This window comes from Vombatus ursinus, unplaced genomic scaffold (genome assembly GCF_900497805.2).
Source record: "Vombatus ursinus unplaced genomic scaffold, bare-nosed wombat genome assembly UNPS02007284.1, whole genome shotgun sequence".
In the NCBI taxonomy this organism is placed as follows: Eukaryota; Metazoa; Chordata; class Mammalia; order Diprotodontia; family Vombatidae; genus Vombatus; species Vombatus ursinus.
Window position 1 is genome coordinate 9,292,087 of NW_020947062.1, and position 27,631 is coordinate 9,319,717.

Consider the following 27,631-nt stretch of genomic DNA (forward strand, 5'->3'; position numbering starts at 1 on the left):
ACTCAGGTCCTCCTGACTCCAGGGCCAGTGCTCTATCTGCTGTACCACCTAGCTGCCCCTCCTTATTACTCTTAGTGCCTTCCCTCTGAGACTGCCCCAGAGTTTTATCTTGCATTTATGTTGTTTGTACATAACTGTTTGCGTGTTGTTCTCCATTTTAGATTAGGAGCTCTTTGAGAGCAGGGACTGTTTCTTATCTTTCTTTACTTCCTAGTACTTAGCACGGGGTTCAGGGTTCCTGACATATAGTCGGTACTTAAATGCTAATTGACTAATGTACTGTGTCTTGGTAGGTAGGCTTTCAAGTATTTAATACATTCTGTAGTTAACTTTAAATGGCATTTATCTTTTCCTGTTAGATTTTATTGATAGTAAACAGAAATGCTATATTAAGGAAAAACAATTTATGCCTTTTTTTTTTTAAACAAGAATGGGTATTATATTTTGTCAAGCTTTTTCTGCATCTATTGATATATAATTTTTTTCTTGTAATTAATGTGGTCTATTATCTTTATGATTTTCCTAATAATGAATGAACCATACATTCTTTATAGAAATCCAGCTTGGTCATAGTTGCAGTCTTTTTGATATGTTCACACACCACACCCTCTTTGCTAATATTTTATTTAAAATATTTGTGTCAATGTTCATTAGGAATATTGGATCTATAGTTTTCTTTCCTATTTTTGCACATAGTTTGTATATTACTGAAATTAATAATTCTTTGAGTGCTTGATAGAATATGGTTTTAAATCCATCTGGTCCTAGAGGTTTTTTCCTTTATGAGTTCATTTATGGCTTATTCCGTATCTTTTTTTGAGACTGAGTTATTTGAATTTTTTCTTTTTCTTTTAATTTGAACATCCTATATTTTTGTGAAATACATTTCTTAAAACAAGTTGTTGGTTTTATTGCCATACATTTAGGCAGAACAATTACTAATAATTTCCTTTATTTCTTGAGAATCAGAAGCTAGATGTCATTGGTGGTCAAGAGGGAATTAAATAAAACAGAGAGCCTGGGAATGGTTTTGTCATATTTAGACGATTTTAAAAGAATAAAGTAAAGGGAGTAAAAAAAGGATGCATTACCTTACACAATCAAGGTTGTACTAGGAGAAGTCTATACACCAAGTGAGAGGAGCCAACATCGCTTGAACCTTAATCTGAACTGGTTAAAGAAGGGTGTAAAACACCCACACACAAAAGATTTTGGTGTAGAAATATATTCAACTCAACAGGGAAAGAGGAGAGAATAGGTGAAGGAGACCAGGGAGTAAGAGCCAGGGAGGAGTCACAAGCAATACAAACCCCAAGCTTGAATCGTGAAGCTGTAAAGAAGAGTTTAAAAGGAAAGAGAGAGAGAAATTAACTGATTGGGAGCTGGGTGACGTAAAAAGAAGAACAGCAGGAGAGTGGAAGCTAAATATATAAGAAATAAAGCATTCATACTCTTCTTAGATCTTTGTTGGAGTAATTATGGAGGAAACTGGACTGTACTTTCCATCTACTCTACCCTTTTTTCTGGGCCCTTCATGCTGAGATTTTCTGAGTAGATGGTTTATGAACCATGTTTTCCTTTTTTTTTCTTTTTTTTTTTTTTTGGTGAGGCACTCACAGTTAAGTGACTTGCCCGGGGTCACACAGCTATTAAGTGTCAAGTGTCTGAGGCCAGATTTAAACTCAGGTCCTCCTGCCTCCAAGGCTGGAGGTCTATCCACTGTACCATCTAGCTGCCCCTATGACCCATGTTTCTTAATTGTGTAAATGTTGTGTTCCAATTTCCGTAATTTTTCCTTATCTTTCTTGAAAAGGCTACAGTGATCCTAATTATTATTCTTACAGTGTTATCTGGTAAATAAATGATTCATTTCTGGCACTACAGCAATTTTTCTTTATGTTACCCCATTAAAATTTAATGAGGATATATCAAGGCATATTTAATCTTTGATTTTTGTGGAGTGAGAGGAAGCATGAGGTCATGGCTAGGTGGTGAAATGTGTAGAGTGCTGGGCCTGGAGTCAGGAAGACCTGAGTTCAAATGTGGCCTCAAACACTTACTAGCTGTGTGACCCTGGGTAAACCACTTAACCCTGTTTGCCTCAGTTTCCTCATCTGTAAAATGAACTGGAGAAGGAAATGGCAAACACTCCTACATCTTTGCCAAGAAAACTTCCAAAAAGAGCCAGGCACAATTGAAAGCAACTAAACAACAGCAAGGTAGGGGGCAGCTGTTTTTGCTGATTTAGGGAAATTTTGACAATTTCATGAAGTAAGTTATCTTTTTTTTTTTCTTAGTTTTCTAGGATGTTGGAAATTCTGAGGTAGCTGTTCTGAGGTTATCTTTTAGGTCTGTCCCTTGAGTTTGCATGTTTTACAATAGTTTAGTTAATTCAGTGACACTTTAAAGACCATATTTCTAGCTGTTTTGTTTTGTGTTTCATTGATTGGTATTCTGCTATAGTTCATTGCTTGAGGTTTTGTGGGGGGTTTTTTGTTTATTTGTTTTTAAGAATTTTCCCCTTATTAGTGACTTCAGTATTTTCTCTCATTCTCCCCCCCCATAAATTATTATTCCGTTTTTTGTATGTTTTTGTGTTGTTTTTATTTTTGAGCACTTATTTGATGTTAAGATTTTTCTGAACTTTGCCAACTCTTGTTTGATTTCTTGTGATGTTATTTGTCCATTTAAGGATGTCAGTCAGGATATCTCATGGTTTCTTTCTCTGAATCTATTGCTTCTGATATTTGAATTCATTTAGTTGTTCCAGGGTTAATTTTTTTTAAAAACTGTAATGGCACTCTTACTTTGTTTTTTATTTGTGTGTTCAATATTTCTGTTTTCTTTGGTGGTTCTGTTTTTGTTGGGGGGTAGGGGGGGTGAAGAGAAGGTCGAAAGCCTGGCTTCCTTCAGTTTTTTCTGTCCATCTTCAGTCTGCCATCATTATTCTCGTAACAAAAATAAAAGATATTCTTTCTCCTGTACAAACTGTCCTTCTGTTTTTCCCCTTTCTCAAAGAATCTTGTTCAAGTCCCACCTCAGACATGAGCTGTGTGACCCTGGGAAAATCATTTAACCTCCCTCTTCCCCTCAATTTCATTATTTATAAAATGGGGATAATAGTAGTAGCTACCTCGGAGAGTTGTTGTGAGGTTCAAATGTGATTATATATGTAAAGTGCTTTGCCTACTTGAAAATGCTATATAAATGTTAATTATCATTATCACTATCATTATTTTTCATTCCTTTAGTACAAAAAGCTGGAAATTGGAGATAATTCAATAAACATTTATTAAGCGCTTACTATATGGAGAGGCTTGCCACTGTTGTGCTGATCACTAGGTGATGAATTCTTTGACCATGACCACCCACAAAACAAAGAAAAATACAGAATGACCCTCAGTCATCTGAGGCCCCTTGTTCTTCTACAGTGATGGTAGTAGACTGGTAGAAGGCAGAAGGTACTAAGAATTATAGTTTTTTGGACAGTTTGTAAATGTAAATGTCACTATTATTTTAAATTGTACAATCCTTGTTCACCAACCAACAAGTAGATATACTCCTGGAGGAATGAGATCATAACTTTGTTGACATTTCTTGCTGTAAATGCAACAAAGGTGTTATTGAAGTTCTTGATAAGATATAAGAAAGTTATAGCTAAATAGAAAGATAGCTCATAGCTTTTTCTTTTGCAAAGCAAATAAAGGAGTTGACCAAGTTGGTTTTGTTGTGTATTGAGAGCAAGAGGAAAATCATTTGATGAGATATTTGGTCATCTTACCTTAGAGTGGACATGATTATCATAAGCACAATCACCCTAAAGATAGAACTAAGTCCAAAATTAGTACAAATAATGAATCCTGTGAAGTGGTCACATGTTTTTAAATTCAAACTATTCAAAGTTATATTATGTAAAATATGGGAATTGGTGCCAGCCCAATGTCCATATGCGAGACAAATTCATAGCATACGTTATTCATACTAATCGAGACCTGTTTGTAATTATAGCTTGTTTTCCAATATCTCTTGCAGAAGATGAAGAGGTAGAGAAATTCTTTACAATCCTGTAAATAAATCAGTAGAGATATTTTTAAATATTTTAGATAAATTTTATTGATATATTTTGTGTTTATATCACCTGTATTTCCCAGCTTATACTTTCCCCTCCCAGAGAACCATCCCTTATAACAGAGAATAAAAGAGAAAAAAAAACAGTTCAACGAACTGACACATCAAAAGAAGTCTGACATCAACACATAATTTAATATTTGGTGAACTCAATGTGAGGCTGAACAGAGGGGAAGAAAACAAAAAAAAAATTGAAAATATGGCTAAAGGCTTATACTACACAGAGGCCTTATGTCTATATATCTATTTTATGCTGGTATTTTTCTACTAAGTATCAGAAAACATTGGATGTGGCACCAAAATTGGCTTTCTCAAAAGATATGAAACTCTTTTTTTTGTGTGTGAGGCAATTGGGGTTAAGTGACTTGCCCAAAGTCATACAGCTAGGAAGTATTATGTGTCTGAGGTCAGATTTGAACTCAGGTCCTCCTGACTCCAGGGCTGGTGCTCTTATCCACTGCGCCACCTAGCTGCTCCTCAAACTCTTATAGGTATGTCAGTCGTACTGGAATTAGTTGACTGTAGTAAGAGAATTTACTTGTTAGCACAAAGATGAAAATCATCATTAAATAAAAATACATACAATTAAAGCATGTCACACCTGACCTACTTAAACTATCGATACAAAAAAGGGAAATGGAGAAAAACAGATGTTGACACAGTAATCATTCCTACTGACATGTAGTGTTAAACTGCCTAATGTGATCGGTGTTCATTAAATGCTTGTTCCCTTATTCCATTCCTCTCCCCAGAAAATAAAGTTATAGCCACAATGAAGAGGTGACAAGAAGAGAAGGGAAGAGAAGAAAAAATATGCTTCACTCTGCATTCTGAGTCCATCAGCTCTCTATCTGAAGGTGGATGATTCAATCAGAAGACACTTGATTTTCTTGACATAGAGAAAGATATGACAGTTCAGGGCAATGATGATTTAGAATATAAATTTATTTACAAATCCTCAGAGAAACAGAAAGTAGAAAATTATGAGCAACATCTAGTAAAACACTGAGAAGCTTTGGACAGGAGGAAGACAATATTATGAAAAACTTGGTGTTTAAAATTTAATTAAACCAGGTCACCCAAGAACATTTAAAGATGAAAATTTGAGGATAATACAGACAAAAATAGAAAATTCTTGATCATATTTCTGTAACAAACTATTTTCTTTATCAGTGATGGTGGAACCACTACACTTTAGAGATTTATCAGGGCTATAATGTTAAAGAGAAAATCAAGATGGGAAAAAGCAGCTTCACAATAGAAATCCATGCTGGAATCTAATAGTTTTGGAAAGCAGTTTGGAACTACACCTAAAAAACTATTAAGTTGGGTATACTCTTTGACCCAGTGATACCACTACTAGATTTCTACCCTAAGATCAAGGAAAGAGGAGAAGGAGTCATATATACAAAAATACAGCAGCTCTTATTGTTGTGGCAAAGACTTGGAAACTGAGGAGGTGCCCATCAGTTGGGAAATGGCTGAACAAGTTATGGTGTGCAATGGAATACTATTGTGCTATAAGAAATGATTAAAAGGATGGTTTCAGAAAAATTTGGAAAGATTTGTATAAACTAATGTAAAGCAAAGTGAACAGAACCAGAAAAACAATTTATACAATGACAACAATACTGTTAAGATGAATAACCTTTGACTTAAGAAATCTCATCAATATAGTTTACCAACCACAATTCCAAAGGACTCATGATGAAACATTATAGAAAGCTGATGGACTTAGAATGCAGATTGAAGCATCTTTTCTTTTCTTCCAGATAAGGCTAATATTTGTTTGCTTGACCATACATATTTGTAATGATGTTTTTCTTGCCTTCATAATGGGCAGGGGAGGTGAAGGAGGAGATTTGGAACTAAAAATAAAAATTAAATTGAATTTTTTTAAAAAATTAAAAAGATCAATAACTACTTACCTACATTCCTACTTTTTCATCTCTCCAAAAATCTTTGGGAGAATGATCCATTCAACATATGTTTCAAGGCTATCCTTGATGAAAACATGAGAAGGGAAAAGGCAACATTTTATAAGTGCTATTCTGCAACATACCACATCCTTAGTTATACAATTAACAAAAAGGTGCAAAGAATACAAGATCCCATGGTGTTTGTTTTTAGAGAAGTATTTGAGTAGAGCGAAATGTTGCCTTAAACAGGATATCCTTTAGCAAGGTCCACTTGTTAGGATCATACAAGATTCTTTGATGGGTGCAACAACAGAAAGAATTTTGATTATCCAGTTATTCATATTAAGCAAAGTATAAAACAGAGATGCATATCCACTGAAAGGTATTTGCATGTCCAGCGTAGTATCCAGCTAGAAGAGGGATTCTCCATAGGTGGTGAGATTCTCAGATGCTCCAGTTTGCAGACATCATTGTGCTGTTTACGCGAACCCCTTGAACATTCGGGAGGGGAAAGAGGCATCCGTACCATATCACTTCTAGCATCTGGGGACCTAAAGGTAAAAGGCAGCATGGAAAGTTCTGGCCAGTCATCCAGGTTGGTAAAAACCAAGTGATGAAGTCCTTGGGGCTGAACTGAACTCACATACTGTGCAAGACCCCCTTTCCCCCACAAACACATAGCCTCTTTCCTAGGTAGAGGGTGATGAAACATACCCTGAAGATACTCCAGTTGTGGAATAAGTAGTTAGCTCCCAGTCTTTGACTTCCCCCCTGATGCATGCCTTCTCTATCTTTGGAGGCCTGAAGCTTAGGATCTCTGATCTGAGACTTACCAGATGATAGTTCTGGTGCTCGGTTATAAAACATGAACTTACACTCACTCCATTACTTCATCCCAAGATGTTGAGGGGTAAGGTACATCCTGAAGATGTACCTTATGTGGTATTCCACTCCTCACCTTTAGTCTAACCTTAATTTTTCTTGTTTTATAAGTAAGTAAGCGGAGCCCTTGCCAGGTGGAGAATGCCAGAATGGTCACGGGTTGTTTTTCACTTTTTCTACATAGAGCCTTATACATGTTATATGTGTTTGTTGTTGAATAGGTATCACTAACCTGTAGCAGCTTCTTCTGGGCTGATTGTTTCAGAAATTCCCTAGAGCCAGAGTCGGGCTCAGTTATTTTGCCATTGTTTGCCAAGGTCTGAAGCAGAAATCAGTAAAGGCGAAGTCTACCATTTCACTTGTGCTTGTGGAAACGCTGAGCCTTTCCATGTTGGCCTGGCCCATTCCCAGGGCTAAAGGAGGACTGTTTCCTCTGGCTCTTATGGCCTTTTGACTTCCAAAACACTTTCCCATCCTCAGTTGTCTCCACACCCTCCTCCTACCACTTGAAAGGATTCAAAGAGTATAGCTTTTCTTTCACTTTCAGGGACTTGTAGGTCTACTTATATGTGATACATGTATGTATATCTGTACGTGTACATGAATGTATGTACATTGAGAAATGTGATGTGGATGCATGTGATAGCAACCTTTTGACCATCCACCAGGCATTTTATAGATACGCTGAGTCCAGGAGAAGTGAAGTGCCTCAGAGTAGGAGATTTTAGAGCTGGGAAGAGAACTTGGAGATCAGCTGATCCAACTTGCACATTTTACAGATTACAGAAATTGACCCAGAGAGAAGGGACTTGACCTGTTGCACCCTCCGTCTTGAAACTACTTTGCATATATTTTGCATTTTATTTCCATTTGTACATGGCACAGGGGATTGTATTTGACCGGGAGTCAGAAAGACTCAACATCACATTCAGCCTCAAAGACTTACAGCTATGTGACCCTGGGCAAGTCACTTGACTACTACTGTTTCAGTTTCCCCATTTGTTCAAGTAAAAATAGGAATAATAATAACACCTAGTTCACAGGATTGCTATGAGGATCTGATGAGATAATGTGTAAAGCACTTTGCACACCTTAAAGTGCTATATAAGTGCTAGTTATTATTATAATAATATATTTGCTCAATAGTAAGCTGTAAGATTCTTGAGGGACTTTTTGTTTGTTTTTGTATCCCTCTTGCTTAGCACTCTGCCTTGCACATACAGTAGGAACTTAGTAGATATTTGAGTTGAGTTGAATTGAAGAAGCTCTTTTAGACTCTAGAAATGTACATGTGAAAAGATAGCTTGTTATCAGTACAAGGCTGCACATAAGTGCTATATGAGGAACATAGACCAGGAATGTGGTAGTAATCCAGAGAAAGGAGAAGTCACTCTTTGTCGGCCCAGTAGTAGGAAGAAGTTAGCACGTGAGGTGAAATGTGAGCTTCAGATTGACCTACTCCTCTATAGGTGAGCAGTGCACTGGTTCCAAATAACACTCATACAGTTTCTCTTTTTTGTGGTCTGGGTATTCATCCCTACATATCTGTATTTCTCCAACAACAAAGTTTCTGATGACATTAGGTCACTATAACACAGCTTACCTGTTAAAAGATTAAGTGTTGGTCACTGGACTTTCAGTGTTCATCCCTCATCCCCTTAGTGACCCCTGGTGTCTTCAGCACCAGACCAGCATTGTTTTCTTGTCCAGTGATTATGGCAGAGCTGCTGGGACAGCTCTAGAGGTTTCTTTGTATTAAGACAGTTGATAAGCTCAGAAACTTGTTTCTAGTTATCTCTTTAACTGTTGGCAACCATGAGATAAAGGAACAGAAAAGTCACAACTATGTTATACTATAAAGTATTCCTGTTTTTTCAGCATATTTAAATCTTATAAAATTTGACATAGTTAGATTTCCTTTAATTTCGTGAAGCTAGTAATTGAAGTGCCTCGTTAGCTTGTAGAAAAGCTCAGAGCTTATTAGGTGATGGCAAACTACTGTCCATAGGATATCCATCCAGCCTTTTGCAGCCTATTTTTGTATACCGATGAGCTAAGAATGATTTTTACATTTTTAAATATAAAGAAACTTGGTGGACCAGATTTGGCCCCTGGCCATAATTTGCCAACCCCTGTTTTAAAACATAGTAACCTTTAAAAAAAAGTCATGCTGGGTAAGAATAGCTATTCTTTTGGGTGAGGATTTGGTGTTTCCTCTGGCTCTGCTTAGTCAACTTGGGCAGCCTTTTAAATAGGATACACCAGAGGCTAATTCTGTTTCTGTTAGCAAGTGGGGGGGGGGCGGTGAGTAGAGCAGAGCAGGAAGGTGTTGAGGGGAACACTAATTGTGTTATGGAGGTGACAGTGATTACTAAATAAGTCACTGACTTGTAGCACTATCTGTGGCAGCAATCAGTTCACACGCTGAAGAAAACCATTCCACATACTGTCTTTGGCACTTTAATTTTTGCAGTTCACAATTTTGTCACTTCCTTGTTTAAAAACTTTCAGTGGCTCATCATTACCCACCAAATAAAATCTCAATTGTATTGCCTGGCACTTTAGGCCCTTTTTGATTGGGACTTCAACTCTCATTTGCCATTTCATCTTCAACTCATCTTTACAAGTTGAATTGAACAACTTATTCTATGAGTATAATAATCAGTTTGGATTGAAGGACAAAGAGATGGCTCGTGCTTACAGGAAACTTATCTGATAATGTATTGAAGTTAAAACAACAAATACAGTCACTATAAGATATTGATTTAGAGCTCGAAGGGACGTTAGAGGTCATTAGATCCTCATTTTGCAGATACAGAAACTGAGGCTAGAGGGGTTCAGTGACTTGCCCATGGTCACACAGTAAGTGTCTGAGCTGGGATTTGAATCTAGGTCTTCTTGATTTCAAGTCCATTGCTTTATCCACTACACCATGATTCCTCTTGAAATTATTGTTCCTTTCCCAAGATTTGAACAGAAATTGAACCATAACCTTGGCGTTATTAGCATCATATTCTAATTGACTGAATTAGCTGGACACACAGCGAAGCTCTGTATCAGTCTATGACAAATCCCATTGTCAGTGGGGCAAAATCCATGGCCCCTTCTCCGAATGTTTTTGGTTTTTTAAATTCATACTTGAAGGGAATGTTGCATTTCAGTTAGATGTTAATAAAAATAAAAGTATAAATCTTCTTTCCATCCAAGTTATTGAACCCCCTGAAATCTATCTGTAGACCCCAGGTTAAGATTCCCTGGTCAGATTTGTGAGTTGTCACATCCCTCATGAGGTCCAATCAGAAAATTTCCACCAGGGCTGAGCTGAGTCGCTTCTTCGATTTTACATTGCTTTATAATGAGTGTGGTATAGAGGATGTAGTGCTGTATTTGGAATCAGGAAGACATGGGTTGATCTCACCTTTGATACTTACTAGTTGTATGACTTTGGAAGAGTCACTTTAACTCTCTAAGTTTTCTCATCTGAAAAATAGGGATGCCTTTGGTACTTACCCCATGGGGATATGTGATTCAAATGGGCTATTATTATGTGTAAAGTACTTTGCAAGCTTTAAAAGCATTGTATCGATGTTAGTTTTCATTAATCCAAAGGAACAAAAGGAATTAGAACCTTTTACATATGTACCTGACTAGGATAAGCAGTAATCTCAAAAATGACAGAATGGTATCTGTTCAAATCCAAAGCAAGCCATTCAACATTACAGTAATGCAAGTCTTTGTCCAAACATTGATGCTGAAGAGGCCAAAGTTGATCAGTTCTATGAAGACTTACAACATCTTCTGGAAATAACACCAAAAAAAGATGTCACATTCATCATAGGGGATTGGAATGCTAAAGTAGGAAATCAAAGGATAATTAGAATAACAGGCAAGTTTGGCTCTCCAGTACAAAATGAAGCAGGGCAGAAACTAGTAGATTTTGTCAAGATAACTCACCGCATACTCTTTCTCAACAATCCAAAAGGCTACTCTACACATGGACATCACCAGATGGTCAATATCAAAATTAGATTGATTATATACCTGGAGCTGACTGTGACTCAGATCATGAAGTTATTATTGCACAATTTAGATTTAAATTGAAGAAAGTAGGGAAAACCATCAAATCATACAGGTATGACCTAAATAACATCCCTTATGAATTTGAAGTGGAGGTAATAGATTGGTTTAAAGGATTAGATCTAGTAGATAGAGTGCCTGAAGAATTATGAATAGAAGTTTACAATATTGTACAGGAGGCAGCTTCATAAAACATTCCAAAGAAAAAGAAAAGCAAGAAAGCAAAATGACTGTCTGAGGAGGCTTTACAGAATAGCTGAGGAAAGAAGGAAATTGAAAGGTAAAGGAGAAAGGAGAAAATGTATCCAACTGAATGCAGAATTCCAGAGAATAGCAAGGAAAGATTTCTTAAATGAACAATGTAAAAAAAAAATAGAAGAAAGCAATGGAATGGAAAAGACAAGTGACCTCTTCAAGAAAATTAGAAACATCAAGGAAACATTTCATGCAAAAATGGGCATGATAAAAGACAAAAATAGTAGGGACTTAACAGAAGTAGAAGAGATTAAGAAGAAGTGGCAAGAATACACAAAAGATCTATACAAAAAAGATCTTAACATCGCTGCCACAATGGTATAGTTACTGACCTAGAGCCAGACATCCTGGAGAATGAAGTCAAACGGGCCTTAGGAAGCATTGCTAACAGGCTAGAGGAGATAATGGAATTCCAGCTAAACTATTTAAAACCCTAAAAGATGATGCTGTTAAAGTGCTACACTCAATATGCCAGCAAATTTGGAAAACTCAAACAGTGGCCACTGGATTGGAAAAGATAAATTTATGCCCCAATCTTATAGAAGGGCAGTGCCAAAGAATATTCAGCAAAGAATATTGAAATTACCAAACAGTTGCACTCATTTTACACACCAGCAAGGTTATGCTTAAAATGCTGCGAACTAGGCTTCAGTAATATGTGAACTGAGGATTGGCAGAAGAGCAGGCTAGTTTTTGAAGAGGCAGAGGAGCTAAAGACCAAATTGGCAACATCTCTGGATTATGGAGAAAGCAAAGGAGTTCTAAAAAAATATCTACTTCTGTTTCATTGACTACACTAAAGTCTTTGACGATGTGGATCCCAACAAAATGTGGCAGTGGAATGCCAGATCATCTTACTTGTCTCCTGAGGAACCTGCATGTAGGCTAAGAAAACAGTCAGAACTGAACATAAAACAACTGGTTGGTTTAAGATTAGAAAAAGCATCCAACAAGGCTGTATATTGTCACCTTTTTTATTTTAACTTACATGCAAAGTAAACGTATATCACATTACATGACAGACTAGATGAGTCAAAAGCCAGAATTAAGGTTGCAAGGAGAAATATCAACAATCTCACATGTGCAGATGATACCCCTCTGATGACACAAAGTGAAGAAGAATTAAGAAGCATCTTGATGAGGGCAAAAGAGAAGAGTATAAAATCTGCTTGAAGCTTAACATCAAAAAAATGAACATCTTGGCAACTGGCCCCATCAGTTCCTGGCAAATAGAGGAAGAAGAAATGGAAGCAGTGTCAGATTTTATATTCTTGGGCTCAAAGATCACTGCAGATGGTGACTGTAGCCATGAAATTAAAAGACGCTCATTTGAAGGAAAGCAATGGCAAATCTGGACAGCATACTAAAAAGTAGAGATACTAACTTGCCAGCAAAGAAAGGTCCATATAATGAAAGCTATGGTTTTTTCCTGTAGCAATATATGACTGAGAGTTGGACCATGAGGAAAGCTAAGAGACTTTTGAGAGTCCCTTGAACAGCAAGGAGATAAAATCAGTTAATATTTAGAGAAATTAATTCAGGCTCTTCATCAGAAGGTCAAATGCTGAAGCTGAAATTTGAATACTTTGGCCACATAATGACAAGATGGTACTTATTGGAAAAGACCCTGATGTTGGGAAAGATTAAAGGCAAAAGGAAAAGAGGATGGCAGAGGATGAGATGGATAGATAGTGTCATGGAAACAATGAACATGAACTTGGATGGGTTGTGAAAGATAGGAGAGGATAGAAGAATGTGGTGTGCTATGGTGCATGGGGTCACAAATAGACATGACTGAAACAACTGAACAACAACAGAGGGGTCTGGTGTGCTATGGTCTATGTAACCATGAAGAGCTGGACATGACTGAACCATGAACAACAACAGGATAAGGAGATTCCAGGCACATTTGAATACACTAGTCATGAGTAAGCTAGATAAAAATGCATTAGTAAAATTCCTTTGATGGTTAGAGGTTGTACCTATGGCCTTTATCAGTCACTTGTCCTATTTCTGTTGGATTTCCCTGTCTCCTCCTAGTCTGACTATACTTCCTCAAAAATCATGTCTTGCTTACAGTTTTCTTCACTAGGGCAGCGAGGTAGCACAGTGGACAGAGCACTGGGCCTGGAGTCAGGAAAACCTGAGTTCAAATACAGCCTCAGACACTTGCTAGTTAGATGACCTTAGGCAAGTCATATAACCTCTGCCTACTTCAGTTTCCTCATCTGTAAGATGGGGATAATAATAGTACCTACCTCCCAGGGTTGTTAGGAGTATCAGATGAGATAATAATTGTAAAGCATTTAGCACAGTGCCTAGCACGTTGTAAGTAAGCGCTAGATAAATGTTAACTATTATTAGTATGTTATTCACTTAAAGTGACTTTTCTCCTCCAAGCTTTACCAGTCTAATTTTTACCCATTCTTCAAATCTCAGATCAGATGCTAACTCTTTGATGAAACCCTTACTGATTTTCTCCTCCTTCACCCCAAGCCAGGAGTAATCTCTGTCTTCTAAACCAACTTGGCACTTTGTACCTCTCATGACACTTATTCAACCCTGTGTATACTCATTTGTGTATCTGTCTTATCTCATTAGATTCTAAACTACATTTGGCTAGGGACTATGCCTCTTTTTTTTTTTTTTTTTTTGGTATCTCTCACATTGTGTCTTGCATGTAGCAGGTGTTCAGTAAATATTTGTTGAATGAATGTAGTGGGAGGGGTTGATAACTCTTGTTCTATAAATAACATAGAATTATAGAAAGTTGAAAAAGACTCCAAGGGTCATATGGTCAGGTTGCCCATTCTGTGTAGGAATCCTCTTAACAGTATCCTAAGTATTCATCTTTCCTCTGTTTAGATACTTAGGGACAAGGGGCACTCACTACCTGGACAGAATAGTTCATTCCATTGTTGGACATTTCTGCTTATTTGCAAGTTCTGTGTTGTAATGAGTTGAAGCATACCTTTCTAATAATATGCTTATTATTAATAAGAGTATGTAGTAATGAAGGTAATGGATGTTTCCTGTATAGTTTGAGTATAAAATGTGTCCTGTATTTCCCAGATATCAGGGTAATTGAATGTAGGATTATTTAGAATAATAATAATACTAACAATAATAGCTAACATTTATGTAGCATTTAGTATGTACCAGGCACTATGTTAAGCACATTACCATTATTATCTCATTTGATCCTCATGACAATTCTTGGAGATTAGTGCTATTATTATCACCAGGAAACTGAGGCAGACTAGTTAAATGATTTGTCCAAGGTAGTCCCCCAGACTCCAGGTCGGGTGCTCTATCCACTGCACCACCAGCTGAACATGTAAAAGGGAGGAGTCTGGAGAGGAGTGACAGTAAAAACAAGATTAATTTTTTAAAATAAAATAGTTTTTAGAGATTAAGAGAACCTACATTGCGATTTTTTCCCTCCTATTTAGCTGCTGTAGCTTTGTCTAATAAAGGAATGTTTTGGTAGAAAGGGAAAAAAAATTATTCCTTCTAGAATTTTTACAGGTGTGTGTGTGTGTGTGTGTGTGTGTGTGTATGTGTGTGTTCTTATCTGATAATCTTCAGGTTAGGTAGGACCAAGTTTATTATCCCTTTTCTTTAAATAAGGAAATGGCTCCAAGTGTTGTGACAAGCCCAAGATCCCACACTTGTCATTTCCTGCCGTGTCCCTTCCTTCTCTCAAAGAAAAACAGTTAAGCAAAATCACTGCTCAGCCTCTCAGTTCTCTGCTGGAGAAGGAGGAAGTGCTTCCTCATCTATTCACTAAGAACAGGATTGGTCATTACAGTCTGAAGATGGATGTGTTTTACTGTTAGATTTTCTTAACATTATTGTAATAATTGTTTTCCTGACTTCATCCTGCATCAGTTCATACAAGTCTCATGTCTCTGTTCTTTGTATTCATTGTTTCTTACAATGCAATAAAATTTCATTAGAGAAGTAGCGTGACTTGGACTCAAGGAAACCTGAGTTCATATCCTGTCTCAGATAACTTAGTAGCTGTCTTATACTAACAAGTCATTTAACCTGAACCTCAGTTTCCTTATCTGTAAAATGGAAATAACAGGGTTATTATCATGATCAAATAAGATAATGTGTGTAAAGCATTTTATAAACTTTAAAGTGCCATTAAAAGTCAGCAATTATTATATTCATATACTATAGTTTCTTCAGACATTCTTCAATTGATGAGTATCTATTTTGTTTCAGTTTTTGCTACTACAGAAGAGCTGCAGTGAATATTTTTGTATCTCAGGGATTGAACTTTCTTTCTGTCTTTGATTTCTAGCACAGGTCTGACTATGTCCTTCTCCCATTCAATAAATTCCAGTGGCTCCTTATTGCCTCTAGGATCAAAAGCAATTTTATCTTTTTGGCTCTTAAAGCCCTTCTTCAACAACCTGGCCCCCAACTTACTTTGCAGCCTTTTATGTATATCCTTATCCTCATCACTCACTTTACAGTCCAGCCATGTGGACCTCTTTGCTGTTCCTCACAGGTGACATGCCATCTCCTATCTCCAAGCTGCAAGTGCATTTATTTCTCATCTCTGCTTCTTGGAGTCCTCAGCTCAAGTGTTGCCTTGTAAATGAAACCCTTTGGGAATCTTATCCTTTTCCTAGTGCCCTCCCCCACCAATGACAGTAAATTTGTCTTGTATTTACTTACATATGTACATTTTGTTTTTGTCTTTGTATCCCCACTGTCTAGGTCAATGCCTTTTACAATGCAGATACTTAATAGTTGTTGGTTGATTGATGTGTGTCTGGTATTGTCAAAACCAGGTGACTCATTGCTCTTTCTAGCCTACCATCTGCATTTCTACATCCTTTTGTAATATAACGCATTATCTCTTAATGGGAAAATTGTGGAAATCAGAAGTTGAGAGTCCCATGGTCCAACATATGTGGTGAGTATAGCCTACTTGATATTTTTAGCAAAAAATTTAATCTAATTAGCTAGCTGGTAGGCCAATAAAACTTAACCAGCTGCCCACTCTTCCAGCACTATTAGTTGTCTTGGATCAATTAGCAAGTGTAAAAAATTGATATGACCCACATGCACAGATTTCTATCAAGCAGCCTGCTATTAAAAGGACTTTAATATCCCTTGTTTAGAGAAAAAAAATCCAAAGAATTAGGCAGATGAGTGAATGCTTTGTTTTTTAAGCATTTAACAAAGGCAATCAAAATAGCACTTGCTTTTGATAATGTATACTGTATGCCACATCCATAGTCCTCACCCCTCTCCTGATAAAAGGAGTTTGTTTCCTTATCAGTTCAAACAATTTAAAATTGTTTCCTTATCATTTCTCCAGTACTGAGAATAATAATTACTATTAATCAAGGTTCAAGTTGTTTTTTAGTGTTATGTTTTACATTATTGTCATCATTGTGTATATTCTCTTGGTTCTACTTCACTCTATTACATCATAGAAGTCTTTTGGTGATTCTCTGAATTATTTCATAAACATAACTTTGTTATGGCAACTAAAAGCCCACTTTCTACAAGAAGCTGTTCCCAACCCCTTTTAATTCTAGTGCTTTCCCTCTGCTGATTATCTCCAATTTGTCCTGTATATAACTTATTTGAACATAGTTATTTACATGTTGTCTCCCCCATTAGACTGAGCCTCCTGCGAAGAGACTATTATTTGCCTTTGTGTCTCCAGTGCTTAGTGTCTGGCATATAGTAGGCACTTAATAAGTAAATGTTTATTGATTGACTAACAATAATCTATTATGTTCTCATACCACACTTTATTCAGCTATTCCCCAGTCAAGGGATACTGATTTTCCTTCTAGTTTTTTGCCACTACAAAGAGTGCTGCTTTGAATTAGTTGCTGATACCTGAGATCTTTTTGTTTTTGTCATAGATCTCTTTGGGGCATATACCTAATAGTAGGTTGCATGATTTTAGGTTATAAAAAGGTTAGTGACTTGTCTTGAGTGAAGCGCCAAACTGTTTTTCAGAATGACTATCAATTCACAGCATTATTAATATACAGAACATTAATATTCTGAATATTAATGTACCTTTTCTGTTTCTTTTTAAGATCTCCTCACTTCCCCATTTGATGGGCATGAGGAGAAACCACAGAATTGTTTGAATTAAAATTTTTCTTATTTTTTTCACACACTCCCCATATCCAATCTCTTGTCAATGTTGATTTTACTTTTTCGACATTTCTTGCATACATCCCTTTCTCTCTTCTGACACTGCCACCACCTTGGTGGAGGCCTTCACCACACTCCTGGCTTGTTGCAATAGCCTGCTGGTTGGTCTACCAGCTACATGTTTCTATCTATTCCAGTCCATCCTTTACTCAGCTGTCAAAATTATCTTCCTAAAATGCAGGTCTGACAGTGTTGTACCCCACCTCCCCCTCCCTAGTCCAGTGGCTTTCTATCTCCTCCAGGGTCAAATATAAAATTCTCTGTTTGCCATTCAAATTCCTTTATAGCCTGCCCTGCCCTCTCTACTTTTCCAGTCTCCATACACCTTACACCATACCCACTACCCTCCAAGTACTCCAGTGCAATTCAGTGGCCCTGGCCTCCTTGGTATTCCTCAAACAAAGTATTCCATCTCCTGACATATCCCTGGCTGTCTTTCATGTCTGGGATATACTCTCTCCTCATTTTTACCACCTAGCTTTCCTGGCTTCCTTCAAGTCTCAGCTAAAATCTAACCTCCAAGAATCCTCTACTAATCCCCCTTAATGCTAATGACTTCCCTCTGTTGATTATTTCAAATTTATCTTGTATATAGCTTAATTGTATATACTTGTTTGCATATTTTCTACCCCATTAGACTGTGAGCTCCTTGATAGCACACTGGCTTTTGCCTTTCTTTATATCCCCAGTAGGCACTTAATATTTGTATTGCTAGTTTTAGGGGCATGATTGATTTAGAACAGAAAACTGCTTTTCTGGCCATCCTCTCTTCAAGTGGAGTTTGGGATAGAAATTTGGGCTGGATACGTAGATTTGGAAGTCAAATGAGATCATTGAGAAAGAACGTATGGCAAGAAAGAGGAAAGGGACCCAGAGAAAAACCATACAGTGACAGTGGTATGTGGATTACTGCTGCTTAATTTTTATCGTCTTCTCCTCCCTGCTTAATTACTTTGTATTTATTTATCTCTTTTTATTTCCTCCCACAACCCTCATAATATAAGAACCTTAATCGTGTGAGAATTGTTCATTTTTGTCTTCATATTCCTAGAACCTTGCATAGTAATCTGCATGGTATGTAATTAAAAATATTTATTGAATGAATGATTAACTCCTACCATATTCACTTTCTGAAGCTTATCTAGTCTGTCCTCTGATCTACCAAATACTTTTGAGGACTGCCCACTGAGGACTCAACTGGAACTGACTAGTTGAGTAACGCAGTCCTTCTGTCTTCTCCCCTTCCCCTGCCAAAGGAATATAAATTTTGATCACTGAAACCTAGCAAAGTATCTTCGGTTTTAAGGACTAGACTTCTTTTTTAAGGACCATACCTTAAACCCAAATCCCTAGGCTCTCCTTGATTGGCCCAACAATAGGTCCCAGCCCAAGCCCCACTTGGTCATTGTTTGGGCCCTGATAGTCTCAAAGTAAATGTAAGTAGCAATTGTTGCTGTTTTGGCCTTCTTCCTCTTCTTCCCCTTCTTCCTTTTCTTTCCCTCTCATATTTTTTTTTTTTGGTCAAAGGCATTACTATGCCTGTATAAATCTTTGATTTTTGTTGTTTTTGATAATTGTTTTCTTAATATTGAATCATCGTCTTTCTAGTATCAATAAAGTTCATGAAATGATTTTTTTGGATACATCACTAAGATTTTCTTTAAATTTTTTGCATCAGTATTCATTAGTGAGAATGGTTTACTCTTTGCTTTATCTCTCCCTGTTTTGGATTTATCTGATAAAAGTAATTTGTCATGGGGCATATTAAAAGGTTTTGTAAAATAAGTGTGAGCACTTCTTTGAAAATCATGAGTGGTTGAAAGTTGAGGTGCAGACAGTAGTCATTAGGAGAGAATTTTTAATTTGGGGTATAGTGAAATAATTATTAAAGGAATAGACTTAGTCTAACTCAAAAATTGTTTTCTGAATCTTTATGCTGCAAAGTGCAAGAACAATTTTTAAATGTGCATTTTTGGTTTTTTATCTTGAAAACAGATTTCTAACAAGAAAAACAGCATTATTGCGTCCCAAACTTCATTGTCTAAAATGAAAATACCTACTCCACAACCTGTAGTGAAGAAAGAAAAACGCCTAAGTAATTCAAGGTTTAATGTTAGCAATAACAGAGAACTACAAAAACTACCAGCTTTAAAAGGTACTTTTCATTATTTTTATTTTGTTAATGTTTATCTTTTAGGGGAAGGAAAAAAGAATGTTAATGATCTTTTCTCATCATTTGTAATTCTTTTTGTGTTTTGTAAAATTTCCTTCTCTCAGTCTCTTAGACTGAATTAAAGTGTTTCTCTAATTTATACAATATTTTAAACTAATTTTGGCAAAAATGTTTCTCAAGTAGGTAAAAGCTGAATAGCTACTAAAGATGAAAATATGATCAGAAGTGTATTGTTTTATTACAAACAATATTAAGAAGAAAAGTAAGGATTTTTTTGGTACTTCTCTTGATTTTTTTTCCCTTATGGACAAAAGTGGATTATTAAGGAAAATTTAAGATTATCATTGGTGGTTTGTAAGAACAATGGAAATCTATAGATTTGTTTTCTCAAAGAAGAAATGTACTTTCATACATCATTAAATTTTTAAAAATCTGTCCTTAGTACTTGTAACTCATAATAGTCTTTTCACATTTGCAAATAGTTCTGCCAAATTGTTTTAAGATTCTGTAAGGATGGGGCAGCTAGGTGGTGCAGTGGATAGAGCACTGGCCCTGAAGTCAGGAGGAACTGAGTTCAAATGAGGCCTCCGACACATAACACTCACTAGCTATTTGACTCTGGACAAGTCACTTAACCCCAACTGCCTCACTAAGAAAAAAGTGTAAAAAAAAAAAAAAGATTCTGTGAGGATTATAGAAAAGTTTCTGGGTTAATTCTAACAGACTACTTATTTATTAATGGTTTGAAAGTTAAGTAGAACTTCATTTTTATATAGATTGATGTAGATATATATATATATTCATGTAAGAAAACAAGAATAACACCTGCTTTCTTGATGAAAAATGTATAATGTATAGGGAAGAAAATACTTTCAAGATTCATTTCATCATGCTGTCCCTCACTAGCTTGACTAAATAAGCACCTCGAGATAAAGACAATCTTTACTTTGAAATCCCTCAGTATAGTACGTGTATACACATTCTATTCAAACTATATTGAGGAAAGAATAGGTAATGGGTGCAAACAAGTTTTTTAACTTAATTTTCACATACTTGCTAAAACATTATTTTTGGAATATGTAGAACCCTACATATTCAACAACTGTTGGGTTTTGGTTTTTTTTTTTAATAGATACCTTCTCAACTAGACACTCCCTACTGCACGTGGTTGTTGGGAAGAAAGTGCTTTGTAAACTTTACAGTACTGCAGAATTGTGAACTGTTTGGAGAGATAACAATGACTGGTCACATTTATGTAGTACTTTAAAACTTACAAAGTACTTTCTTCACAACTCTTCAAACTTACAAAGTACTTTCTTCACAGCTCTTCAAACTTGTTGATACAAGTATTACTATGTCTACTTTGCAGATCATAGGATTGATCATATATTTGGAACTGGAAGGAACTTCAAAGATCGCCTAATCTAGCCCCCTCATTTTACATGAGACTTATAGTCAGGATGTGATCTTATTCGGCATCCCAGTGGTTAAGTCTGAGAGAGGGAGCAAGAACGAGCACAAGTGCCACCTGTGTAGGCGGCTGTTGTAATAATATAGTTGAGGGATGAAGAGAATCTAAACTTAAGGGGAAAGTGGTTGTCTATGGCAATAAAGAGAAGAGATCAGACTCAAGAGCTGTGGTGGAGGTAGAGATGGCAGCATCTGACACTGATCAGAGATGTGGAATGAGAGAGAGGGAGGAGTTGATGATAAAACACAGAATATCCTAGGAGATACCTGGGATATTGGAAAGCTGGTATTCCCTTTAGTAGAAATAGAGAAATGTGGAAGAGCAGAGGGTTTGGGGGCAAAGATAATGAGCTCAATTTGAACATGTTGAACTTGGGATGTCTTTGGAATATCCCATCTGAAATGTCCATCAGGCAATTGGTGTATACAGGACCAAAGCTCAGGGAAAAAACTGTTGCTAGAGATGTTAATTTAAGAGTCATCTGCATAGTTAATTAAACCCATGGTAACTGATGAGATCACAAAGAGAAAATGTGTATAGAGTAGAGGACCCCAAGAAAATCTTCAGGTACACCCATTAGTGCCCCCATAATTTGAGGGCATGATGTGGGTAGTGAACCAGCCACAGGAGATTGAGGAGGAGGAGGAGTCAGACAGATAGATAACCTGGAGAAAGCAGTGTTGTAAAAACTCAAGAGCATATAGGAGAGCCACAATGTCAAATGAAACAAATAAATTGAGAAGGATTAGTAGTGAGAAAAGATCAGATTTGACAATTAAGAGATTGTTGGTCATTTTGGAGGACTGTTTTGTGATGAGGGTAGAAGTAAGGTTGCGAACGAATGAATGAGAAAAAAATGTGGAGGCAATAAGTATAGACAGTTTTTTTCCTAGAAATTTGGTTGAAAAAGGAATGAGAGATAGTTTGAGGGCATGGTGAATCTAGTAAATGTTATTTTTAAGGATGGGGAGACTTAGGAATGTTTGAAGGCAATAGGGAAGTTTGAGTAAGAGAGACAAGATTCAAGAGTGGGAGGGGTGATTGAGAGAGCAGTCTGCTGGAGAAGATGGGAGGAGTTGAGATCAAGGGCACAGGTAAAGAACTGTTGTTGGCAAAGAAGAGAGCGACCTTATTAAGAGAGACTGGTGATGAGGAGAGAAGAGAGTAGGGGATGATTTTAAGGGGTTTGACATGAAAAGAAAGGGAGAAGAGGACCAGTGACCTCAATTTTCCCAGTAAAGTAAAAGGTAAGGTTCTCAGCTTAGAGAATGGGGAGAGAGGAAGGTATAGAAGGCTTGAGGTGAGAAAAGAATGAAATAGTGAGGGAGTGAGATAGGAAATCATGGAGGAATTAAAGGATTCCCTTGCCACAGTGAGGGTCCAATTGAAGTTGAATAACATTAATTTATAGTGAGTCTAATCAGCACTGTTATGTAACTTCTTCCAATTCCTTCAGCATCATGTGAATAGAAGGTTATGATTAGATAGAGAAATGTCAGCATTCTTGATTGAGGAAATAGAACATTTACAGATAATGGTTAGATCTTAGGGTGTTACCAAACTTGTGAAAAGCACAAAAAAATCCTAAGTACTTCTTTTGTTTGCTGTAAACAATCTGGTATTTTTTTTTTTTAGCTCAAAATAATTGTTGATAGTATGAAGTTCTTTGTATAATGAATTGGAAAAGGCTTTTTTGTTTATATTTCTTAATTATTCTTAATGTATTTTTTTTTTCAGTATGACATAATGTCTAGTCAGGCGAGTTGAATTTATAAAAAGTACTTACGAAAATTTTACAGTGATCAGTATTATTGTATACTTGTAACATCATAATATTCTAATGGTCATTAAGGAGGTGATTATACTGATTTGAAGTTGTCTTACTTGGGTGAAATGAAATTGTATCCTGTTATTTTGGTATTTTAGGATACTTATAGACACATTATAAAGTAACAAGTTTTACATATTTATCCATTTATCTTCCTACTTCACTTGTTTACTGTTTAAAAAGTCATTCTGGCCTTGTGGTCTTATGTTGAAAGTTTAAGTGTGGACATCAGAATACCAGGCAACCTATTTTTAGCCATACGATTGAATTGAATTGCCTTGACCAAAGTACACATGTATAGCCTGTTGCAATTAGGTTTTGCCTTAAAGACTTTTTTCTTAATGAATCAATACAAGTAATAGTTATACCCTGACAGATTCCATAATCTATATGATTTTTTTTAATATTTACTTCAATACCATAAAGATTCTTGATTTTGTCATTATTAGTAAGCACCTTTCTCTGCTTCCCTCTTCAAACAAATGCACATGTTGCAGCCACTCAAGCATTTAATAGAGTGGCTGTTGCAGAAAACCTTATCCCTTGCTGCCAACCTGATGACTAGCCTCTTCAGATTTAGTTATGCTGGTCCTCCAGTGACATACATATAATTTATGATGTTTACTAAGGATGTTTGTGATATATTAATCTAGAAGGGGATGCATAATATGATCAGAGGATCCCATAAATAACATACCATCTGTATTAATGTACAGAAAAGAAAAGGCTTTATTAAATCTTCCACATTTTCTTTTCTCTTGACACTTTCTTTGACATCAGCTTCTGACTTGCTTTTGGTCCTCATGAATAACACAGGATGAGGTGTTGGGAGAGGGGCAGTTTGCATCCCTGACTACTTTAGTTTTTAGTTTAAATGTTTTGTAAATTATGGCCTACATTTAAAAAAAAAAGCTCATATTTATAAAAACATACTTAGGGAATAAATATTAAAGCTGGAAGGGAGACCTGCAGAGATGGCCTAGTGTAATCTCTTCATTTCACAGGAAATCAAGGTTCATGGGGTGAATATTCAGGAAGGCTCTGCCACCATGCCCACCTTTCTTTTCTTTCTCTCTTACAAATTTTGAAAACAGTCACTTCTCCCCCTCCTACAATTTCTCTTCTAGCAACCACTTTTTTCTTATTGATGAGGATCAGATCTAGTAGTTTCCCTTCTTGAAGAATAAAGTTACCATTAAGGCCAGGTAAGAAATTATTAATTGCTTTGCTGGGGACAGAAAGCTCTAACACATGTCCTGATTAGTGGAATTCTGTCCTCACTACTATATTATGCTTGCTTGTCCGATTTCTGTTTCCCAAACATTTCATTTATTTCAGTCTTCTCTTTAAAATGTCAGTGGTAGAAAGAGTAAAAGCAGGGACTTGCTTGAGCTCTCCCCCAAACCCCTCCAAATACTGTAAAAAAATGACTCACCAAATTCTAGAGTGGCAGAACCCACAAAAAGACAGTGAAACAAATTTCCAGCCCAAGACAACTTGGAAGGTCGACAGGAGAGGTCTGTTGCACCAGGTTGAGAGAGGAATGCAGTCCAGTGCAAGCCATGCCAGCACAGCCCCGGCCCCAGCAAACCTGGAGCAGGCCGTGGGGGACTGAATCACTGGCAGCTGTGGCAATTTCCAGACTTTTCAACCCACAAATACCAAAGACAACTTAGAAGGTCAGTAGGGATGGTCTGTTGTACCTGGGTGAGAGAGGAGTACAGTCCAGCTCTGGCTCTCTCATAGCCCCATGGCAGCAGCAGTGGCACTGGTGGTGGTGGCAGCAGCAGCTGCTTTTGGAGCTCTCAGCTCACAGATTGTAAGAGGATCGAACAACTGATTAGAAGGAAATTACAGAAGTCTCTTTGCTGGCACTGAGGCAGGATTCTGTTGCTTTGCCTATACCTGGATCTGGGTCGCAATTTTGGGGCAAGGAGGAGCACTGGCATAGCAGAGCTTTACAGCAGCAGTGGAGAGGGAACCCTCCTCACAATTCCAGGGCAGAAAAGAGTGCTTGTGGTCACTCACAGACCCAGGGCACAGGCCAGGAGAGGAATAAACACCTTTCCTTACCACATTGGAAGAACTGAAAACTTACAGGTCCCTAGAAGTATCTCTGAAAACAGCTGCACAAAACCCCTGAAGCTTGGGACAGTACGCCCTCCATACTGAAAGCAGAGCCCTACCTTAACAAAGAGTTAAAAAGTCAAGTATTGGCTGGAAAAATGAGCAAACAGTGGAAAAAATATCAGACTACAGAAACTCACTTTGGCGACAAAGATCAAAACATACACTCAGAAGAAGACAATGAAGCCAAAGCTCCTGCATCCAAAGCCTCCAAGAAAAATATGAATTAGTCTCAGGCCATGGAAGAGCTCAAAAAGGATTTTAAAAATCAAGAAAAGTAGAAGAAGAATTGGGAAAAGAGTGATGCAAGAAAATCATGAGAAGTGAGTCAACAGCTTGCTAAAGGAGACTCAAAAATATACTGAAGAAAATAACACCTTAAAAAATAGACTAGACCAAATGGCAAAAGAGGTCTAAAAGCTCACTGAAGAAAGTAATTCCTTGTAAATTGGAGTGGAGCAATTGGAAGCTAATGACTCTATGAGAAATCAAGAAATTATAAAACAAAACCAAAAGAATGAAAAAATAGGACAGTTAGAAATAATCTCATTGGGAAACCAACTGACCTGGAAAATAGATCCAGGAGAGATAATTTAAAAATTGTTGGACTACCTGAAAGCCATGATCAAAAAAAGAGCCTAGACATCATCTTTCAAGAAATTATCAAGGAAAACTGCCCTGATATTCTAGAACCAGAGGGTAAAATCACCTACTGAAAGAGATCCCAAAAGGAAAACTAAGAATTTTATAGCCTAATTCCAGAGTTCCCAGGTTAAGGAGAAAATATTGCAAGCAGCCAGAAAGAAACAATTCAGGTATTATGGAAACCCAATCAGAATAACACAAGATTTAGCAGCTTCTACCTTAAAGGATTGTAGGGCTTGGAATATGATATTCTGGAGGTCAAAGCAGCTGGATTAAGACCAAGAATCACCTACCCAGCAAAACTGTGTGTAATCAGTGAGGGGGGGAAATTGACATTCAATGACATAAAGGAATTTAATGCATTCTTGGAGAAAAAAAAAACCAGAGTTGAATAGAAAAATTGACTTTCAAATGCAAGACTCAGGAGAAATATGAAAAGGTAAACAGGAAAGAGAAATCATAAGGGACTTATTAAAGTTGAACTGTTTACATTCCTACATGGAAAGATGATGTTTGTAACTCATGAGACCTTTCTCAGTATTAGGGTAGTTGGAGGGAATATATAGATAGATAGATAGATAGATAGATAGATATAGATATAGATGGAGGACACAGGGTGAGTTGAATATGAAGGGATGATATCAAAAAAATAAAATCAAGGGATGAGAGAAGAATGTACTGGGAGAAGGAGAAAGGGAAAGGTAGAATGGGGTAAATTATCTCACATAAAAGAGGCAAGAAAAAGCTTTTACAGTGGAGGGGAAGAAGGGGGAGGTGAGAGGGAATGAGTGAATCTTCATCTCATCAGATTTGACTTAAGGAGGGAATAACATACACACTCAATTGGGTATGGAAATCTATCTTACCCTACAGGAAAGTAGGGAGAAAGGGGATGGGGTGGGGGTTGGGGGTAATAGAAGGGAGGGCAGATTAGGGGAAGGAGTATTCAGAATGCATACCATTTTGGAGTGGGGGGAGGGGAGAGATGGGGAGAAAATATGGACCTCAAAATCTTGTGGAAGTAAATGTTGAAAACTAAAAATAAATAAATAAATTTAATAAAATAAAATGTCAGTACTGGCTACCTACTTAATATTTAAGGCTACTTCCTTTTATCTAGTCACTGGTCTCTCAATCTACCAAGTCTCAGTGATAACTGCTGGCTTGTCTCTTAGATTTTGCTACCTTTCAATTTCTGGGTTTGAGCTGCTATTCTTTTTTTTTTTTCCTTTTGAGGTGGGGAGGGTGAGGCAATTGGGGTTAACTGACTTTCCCAGAGTCACACAGCTAGTAAATGTTGCATGTTTGAGGCCGGATTTGAACTCAGGTCCTCCTTACTTCAAGGCTAGTGCTCTATCTGCTGCACCACCCAGCTGCCCCTGCTGAGCTGCTATTCTTTAGTATGGTTTAAAGAAAAAAAAAAAAGTGCTGGACTTAGAAGCAGAGGACCTGGGTTCAAATGTTGGCTCTGCCACTTTCAGCCTTTGTGACTTATCTAAATCGTTTAACATTTCCTCAGTTCCTCATCTATAAAATGATGGCATTAGACTGAATGACCCCTAATGTATTCTTCCAGCTCACACTATATGATCTCATGTTATGGTATCTATCTTGACCGATATATCTAGGAAGTTTTCTCATTCTTGCTTCATTTTCAGTTTTAAATACTTTTCATGATGTTCGCAAGACTTCAGGCAAATATATTCTTTTTATTTTTTAAAGATTAAAAAAAGTTTTGATGTCTCGCAATTATCATTTCTTTCTTTTTTTTCAATTAACCAAAATCTATCTTCTCTCCCTCTCACATCTCCTCCCCTCAGTTGAAAAAAAGAAAAATGCTTGTAATAAATCTGTGCAGTCAAGCAACATGAATTTGCACATTGGGCATGTCTAAAAACAGTCTCAGTGTGCATTCTGGGTCCATT

General features: G+C 37.0%; 1 protein-coding gene across 4 annotated transcripts in view; it reads left to right on the plus strand.

Annotated features, from left to right (window-relative positions):
* PPP2R5C (protein phosphatase 2 regulatory subunit B'gamma) overlaps nucleotides 1–27,631 on the plus strand; it is a 197,156-nt gene that overhangs the window by 11,991 nt on the left and 157,534 nt on the right. For 3 of the 4 annotated variants that reach the window (XM_027849051.1, XM_027849053.1, XM_027849052.1), the window contains exon 3: nucleotides 19,458–19,617. In XM_027849051.1, coding sequence (XP_027704852.1) covers nucleotides 19,458–19,617 — 160 coding nt within the window. Of the gene's footprint in view, nucleotides 1–16,174; nucleotides 16,195–19,457; nucleotides 19,618–27,631 lie in introns of those variants that run through there. The other variant, XM_027849054.1, reaches the window with a different exon arrangement.